At 38.6% G+C, this 7,500-nt stretch overlaps 1 protein-coding gene across 1 annotated transcript in view; it reads right to left on the reverse strand.

Annotated features, from left to right (window-relative positions):
- LOC143027553 (uncharacterized) overlaps nt 1-7,500 on the reverse strand; it is a 32,873-nt gene that overhangs the window by 6,687 nt on the left and 18,686 nt on the right. The window contains exons 2-3 of the mRNA XM_076188863.1: nt 7,185-7,318; nt 6,162-6,166 (exon numbers count right to left, since the gene is read on the reverse strand). Of these exons, the coding sequence (XP_076044978.1) occupies nt 6,162-6,166; nt 7,185-7,318 (139 nt within the window). The remainder of the gene's footprint in view (nt 1-6,161; nt 6,167-7,184; nt 7,319-7,500) is intronic.

Raw genomic sequence — 7,500 nt, forward strand, 5'->3', positions numbered from 1 at the left:
GCGCTGCGAGTCGTTACTGTAACCCTCGTGGGCGGGGAGTAGGGTGTGTGTGTGCCCGTAAGGTCACAGCATTACCCATAGATCGGTCATATATGAGCTCTGAGCTCTCTTCCAGGAGGGGAATAGTTGTTGACCACAAATCCAACACGTGATCCAAAGACCTAGGTGAATCTCTCTCTAACACACACAGACACACACACACACACACACACACACACACACACACACACACACACACACACACACACACACACACACACACACACACACACACACACAACAATCTATCCTAATCCCTCATTGTTTCCTCATCTCTAATCTCCTGTACCTCTTACCCACGCCTCCGCCTCCTCCTCCTCCTCTTCCTCCTCTTCCACCCCTCCTGATAATCACTGACCCCGCAAGAAACTTTTTTCCCCACAACCACCAATTATATTTTCTCAAGAAAGCGACAATTAATTGTTGAAGAGTAAACAGTAATTAATTGGTGAGGGTAGATGCGATTAGCCCCTACGTCATCGGGTGCCCTTTCCCATTAGTGTAGTTCGTTTCAGAATCTTTATAGATGTCGAAGCCTTACGCCAGCGTATTCTCGTATTTTTTTTATCTTTTATTTTTATTATTAGTTTGATTATTTAGTTATTCATTGATTAATTAATCTTTTCATTCATTGATAATTATTCATCTATTTATCTTTTATCTATTTATGTATTCATTTATCTATTTATATGATCGTTTGTTTTTTTGCTTTATTTTTTTGTATATTACATGATATTGTGATAAATCATTTTTAAAGGCACTAATTCACTTTTTATTTGCTAGATTAGCATGTATGATAATACAATTGCATTTCTGAACGCCTGCTACAGATTTCTATTTATCATGACCGTATGAACACAAAAGGTTCATTCAATTCGGTTGCAAATAAGCGATTCATATCACGAAGTCATCATCTCCTATGTTATGGGATGAGACGCCGGGTAACCTTTTATCCTTTAAAGAGACTGATTAAGGAGAGAGAGAGAGAGAGAGAGAGAGAGAGAGAGAGAGAGAGAGAGAGAGAGAGAGAGAGAGAGAGAGAGAGAGAGAGAGAGAGAGAGAGAGAGAGAGAGAGAGAATTATAGAATAAGGAAGAGATAGTGTGGTTGTGTGTGTGCGTGTCCGTGTGTGTGTGTGTGTGTGTGTGTGTGTGTGTGTGTGTGTGTGTGTGTGTGTGTGTGTGTGTGTGTGTGTGTGTGTGTGTGTGTGTGTGTGTGTGAGAGAGAGAGAGAGAGAGAGAGGAGTGGGAGAGGAGAGGGAGAGAGAGAAGGAGAGAGAGAGAGAGAGAGAGAGAGAGAGAGAGAGAGAGAGAGAGAGAGAGAGAGAGAGAGAGAGAGAGAGAGAGAGAGAGAGAGAGAGAGAGAGAGAGAGAGAGAGAGAGAGGGGGGGAAGGGAAAGGGAAAGGGGAGGGGAAGGGGAAGGGGAAGGAAAAGGGGAAGGGAAAGGTGGAGGGAAAGGGGGAGGGAGAGGGAGAGAGAGAAAGAGCCCGGGAGAGGTGGGGTGGGGAGGACGTTCAGGAGGCTGACAACATGGCTATTACGTGTTCACCTGCACCTCGTGAACTGTGTCTGACACCTAAATAATTAGATTCCATAACACTGGTCAACCATTTTTTTTAATCTCGTTCCACGAACCAAAATAGCTTGGCCCAACTGTGATTTGTACGCTGATATGAAAATATATTTTTTTTCTTTATTTTTTTCTTTATTACTTTATTTTAAAGTGACAAAACAAATAAGTTTTGTAATCAATGAATATTATGTATTAAAAAAAGAAAGATGTTTCAATTCAGAAGGATTTATAAAGTAGAGAAATGTAATATTATGTTCCATATTTGTCCTCAGAATACCAGGAATCCTTCTATAGTCTTTACCAGTAACTACGAACATGAAAGGGATTCACTGTCTTTGGTTATGTCCAAATATTGTTGGGAAATATTTCAGCTGTTTGTATCTGATTCAATGTTTTCTGGAAGTCCAAGTTAAAAAAAAAAATCGCACACATTTGTATAACAGTAGATTTTCTAAAAAAAAAAAAAATACAAATTTTTAAGTGAGGGTCGAAAAAATTTTCTTCAGTTTCATTTGACTCATTAACATTCTTGTTATTTGGTGTTATGAGTTTCCTGGTCTGGTCCTGTAAATATATTCTTACTATTTGCATCAGTTATACTCGGGAACCGAGTCTTCAAATATATGATCACATGACCAGTTTTATGCATACCTTTGACACTTCATCATCAGTCTGGGATATGCAAAGAAGACAGATTAATTTCATAGGATAAACAAAAGGAGTACTAATGCCATTCTTCTTCCCTGAATCAATATCTTTTATGTTGAGGTGTGGAAACAGAATGAGTGGTATGGTGGTGAGTTTAAACGCCAAGAATCCGTTGAAGTTTTATTATTGACGTCTCGTCCAATTAGGACTTCTTCGGAGTGTGAAGAAGTCGTCAGTAATAAAACTTCAACGGATGCTTGGCGTTTAAACTCACCATCCTACCACTCAATATCTTTTAGATTTATTATTGCTAATTGTTGATATATTTACCTATTTATTAATTTATTCATTTATTTGTTTATATACGTTCGTACATGTTTTCCTTGCATAAAGATAGCTCTTGTCTTAGAAGCCTCAGTCACACAAGAAACAGCAAAACTATGAAACCAAGTTGCATTCTAAAAGAATTAATATATATCTCTAAAGCCATCACATGTATTTCATTTAAAGTCCCCATAATTAGTCTAAAACAAGGTCACTGTATCCTACAAATTCTTCCTGTTAACTGCCTTGAGCTTATTTTCACAATGAAGGAAAACTACTTTCAAGTTTACTTTTTACAAGCCAATTAACAAGTTTCATGCATTTGCTTTTTAATCGTGACTAAAAGCCTTCAGAAGAAAACAAACATTATTCTAGAATATCACACCCTCTTCACGTAAAAATCATCTTTAAAAATTTAATGGTGATGACGTCTTTTTTTCGAGACAAAACTTCAGTCCTTTAATCCGAAACTCGAAAGTTTGGCTTACTTCTTAAGTCTTTTTTAATCGAAGACGAGATAATTAAGAGCCCCTTGACTCAACAAATGTTGTTCACTTGAAGAATAGTTCGCTTTAAAAGTTGTCTATATAATCATTATTGTTATCATTAATTGTCTCATCGTCACTGGCATGCTTCTTGCAGGCTCTAGCACGGGTGACTTCCGCGAAGTAATAATCGTGAAGTAATGTGTGTCTAAAGGAGGGTAGAGTGCGGAAGGACTGGAGAAAAGCTTGTATAGTTCCGATTTACAAGGGGAAAGGGGACAAACGTGAATGTAATAGTTTCAGAGGGATCAGTTTGTTGAGCGTAGTTGAGAAGGTTTATGGGAGTTTTAATTGAGAGGATTAGGAGAGAAACAGAGGGGGTAATTGGTGAGGAACAATGTGGGTTTAGGAAAGGTATGGGGTTGAATGGATCAGATTTTTGTGGTAAGGCAGTCTCAGAAAGCTTAAGTGAATGGTATTTTTTTTTTTTTTTTTATGGGTTTAGAAAAGGCTTATGACAGGATACACAAGAAGGCACTGTGGGAGGTGTTGAAGATATATGGGATTGAGGGAAAGCTGCTAAGGGTAGTCAACAGTTTTAAGAGGATAGTAGAGCCTGTGTTAGAACTAGAAATGGAGAGAGAGCGAGGAGTAAAAATGGAACTTGGTCAGGAATGTGTCATGGCTCCATGGCTGTTCAATGTGTATATGGATGGGCTGGTGCAGGAAGTAAAGGCGAGGATAATGGGCAAGGGAATTTAGATGGTTAAACAAAATGGAGAAAAGTGGGAGGTGAACCAGCTGTTGTTTTGCTGACGACACTGCACTTGTGGCAGGGTTAGAGGGTGTTTATTGGACTTTGAGAAGGTATGCGATTGGAAAAAGTTGAAGGTAAATCTGGGTAAAGGTAAGGTGATCAGATATTCAAGGGGAGAGGATGGCAGCGAGTTGGAAGTAAGTTTTAAAGCAGAGAGGCTGGCGGATGTGAACAGATTTAGGTATTTGGGGTTGCACGTGCCAGGAAAGGGAGGAGTGGAGGTGGAGGTAAATTGTAGGCTGAAAGAACCAAGTAAATGCTTTGTAGGATTAAAAAGTGTCATGAAGAATTGGGTTTTGGGAATGGATTTAAAGAGGAGATTATATGAACGAGTGACTGTGCCGACAGTATCGTATGGAACAGAGACTTGGAATTTAAGAGAAGCAGAAATTAAAAGTTTAAATGCGTTTTGTAGTATAGTGTTTTGGCATAGCAGATAAAGTTAGTGGAAGAGTACTGGGATGGTTTGGACACATGGAAAGAATTAATAAAGAAATATGAGTGAAAGAGGTATGGAAGGCTGAGGTGGATAGAGTGAATATGAGAAGACGACCGAGGATTAGATGGATGGATGGGGTGAAAGGGGCGCTTAGTAAGTGGGGAATGTCTGTCGAGCAAGGGAGGAAAAAGACAGGAGATGGGTGTAGATGGAGATTGGCTATGTATTGATGATACTATGATGCAATTAAGGGATGGGGTGGGGGATGGAAGGATATGGAGTGGTTATATTTGGATGATATTTTGACGCAACTCGAAAGGATTTCTCCCCGTCTTCTCATTTTCTTCATGAGGGAACGGAGAGGGGAGGGGTCGCCGATTTAGTGAGGTGGCTTTGTTGTGATTGTCCTGTGTCTTGCTGCATTGCCTCTGACCCAGTACAGTGGGCGGGATACAGGGTTGATCCATCATCCATGAGGAGCTAAAATGAGATGGAGGAAAGGGTGATGCATGGGAGTGGATTGGGTGGGATTGAAGTGGATGGGCGTGGGTATATGCCTTATGATTTGGCTACCTCCCTTTTAAATGAGAAAAAGCCCTTGGTATATAAATAGAATATTCTTTGATGAATTTATGGTAAATTAGGGTATTTAACACTATGTTCTTTATTGGCAACAGAGTAATTTGTCATTATCAGTGCTGTTAAAATAAGAGCTGTAGACTACTCATCGAAAACCCCTAATACATAACGGAACCGTCGTAGAAAGAAAAAAAAAGAACGAAAAGAGAAAGAGAAAGAGACAGAGAGAGAGAGAGAGAGGGAGGGAGGGAGAGAAAGAGAGAGCGATAGAGAGAGAGAGAGAGCGATAGAGAGGGAGAGCGATAGAGAGAGAGAGAGAGAGAGAGAGAAAGAGAGAGAGAGAAAGAGAGAGAGAGAGAGAGAGAGAAAGAGAGAGAGAAAGAGAGAGAGAGAGATAATGTGTCTCTAAAGGAGTGACATGAGAACGCATACCCACACAGGCACACAGAAATTAGGTTAAAAAATCGGTATTCTAAATGAACAAAATGCAAACAAAATTAATCTAAAAAAAATGCAGCGGCTAGTGAAATTTAAACAAGTTAATGATAGATAAAAAAAAAAGTTGTAATAATTCCGTATGATTGTCCGACCAAGCAGGTAACACCAATACATTTTCTAGAATCAACAAGTGAAAAGTTAACTGAACCGTCTGACTAGAAAGTTAACAAGGCTGAAACTAGATGCAACTGAATTTCCTAAGATCTTTGCTGCAGATTTGAAATTTGTCAGACTTTTTGTTACAATACTAAGTATACATATCCAAAGAATTACACACACATAAAAATGAGAGATTTAAAGAAAATAGTGAATCGGAGGTATAACAGATGTTAAAAGTAATTAACATTCTTTTTAGAGAGGAAGTTAATTTCCAATCATGATAAAATACTGCATGGCTATGGCTCATAGAGATATCAGGAAATTCTCTAAAATATTTGCTGTACGAAATTTATGTAGTTAATACCTTATATACGGTAAGCTTGGATTTTTGTCTTCTATGTCAAGCAGATGTATTAATCACAAGAGTGAACCTTGTGTTCTCTATAAAGCATAGGAATGGCGAATGGTATACAGTAAGAATATTTTCCTCATACTATAAAAAGCCTGTTATATGTGACAACAATTACGGGGGCGTGGGGCATTTACCCAGGTCACTCATTTTACAACTATAATAATGCTTATAACATTTCATAATCTGTAAAACAACATTTGTGTGTGTGTATTTGAATATCAAATCACTGCAGATTTTTCAGAAAATTACTTGATCTGTTTACATAAAGAATTATATGCGAATATCCTGGTAAAGGTTATATGCAAAGTGGGTAAAATTACATAAGGTTTAGATATTATCTTTCATATTTGCCGAGCACTATAAGTTTTTTATTAAAGCGATAACTTCTATGAACAACATATAACAGTGAAAAACGTTTATCAAGCATATGAGAAGAACCATTCCCATTTCGCTAAACTGCATTTTGACTAAATTAGATTTTCCAAAATTATGTTTTGCCAAACCTCATTTTGCCAAACACTCCTAACGTTACTTAACCTCATCCATCGTAGTTTGGCGAAAAGTACATACATACATCCATATACCAAGGGATTTTTCCCCCTTACAGGGGAGGTAGCCAAAGTCAAAGGCATAAATCCACTCTCACCCATTTCATCCCCACATTCTCCTCTTCCATTTCGAACATAGCGAAATGAGAAGTCACCAATGAATAATAGTTAGAATCCCTCTAGAATCTAGGTCCACACATATCTGTTTACAAAAGTCCACCAACATTCCAAATGTATCCACTCGGTTACTGCAATGACAAAGCAAATTGGAAAAGGTAGCCATTAAGCACACGTGATGGCATTGTAGTGGCTCTACTCTCAATGTAAAGAGTTCACACATGTCATGGGAACGAACATCCAGTATCTGATCACTCAACAGTAACACAAAAAATAAACAAGAACACAAAAGACACACACAAAAAATAGAAAAATAAAAAAGAAAGGAGAAAAAATTAGACATTAAACGAAGAACAAGGAAGAGTGAAGGTAAAAGAAAAAGAATGATAATGAAAAATAAAAACGATAATTACGTTGACAAAGTAAACACATCATGATTACATGATAATGCATCAACCCCCTTCCCTCCGACAATTTGATCGATGAAGACCAGGGTGAGTGGGTAGCTGCTCCTAAACTGTATTCGTTTAACAAAATCGAATCGAGCCTGTTATAGGGCCGCTGATGAAACGAATTTGAGTTGAATATTTCAATTGATTAGCACTACAAAGAAAAACGTGCGGCCCCTTAGGAGGCAGAACCAAAACTGCTTTTGACGCCAAGCCACGCCACCAAGCTCAGACTTGGCGGGAAATTCACAGCCGCGCGCTTGGTATGAACGCTTGGTTCTCACATTTAATACTGCAATGTACATACAGTATAAGTACATAATCAATATACAATAATACATATACCAAAGGATTTTTCCCACTTACACGGGGGGTAGCCAAAAGGAAGAAAAAGGCATAGAAATCACTCCCACCCATTTCATTTCCCATATATTCCACTCCCCTCCACCCTCCTCCCTCCCATCTTGGCACCTC

Source organism: Oratosquilla oratoria, chromosome 1 (assembly GCF_046742065.1).
Source record: "Oratosquilla oratoria isolate Oo_2021 chromosome 1, ASM4674206v1, whole genome shotgun sequence".
Lineage (NCBI taxonomy): Eukaryota > Metazoa > Arthropoda > Malacostraca > Stomatopoda > Squillidae > Oratosquilla > Oratosquilla oratoria.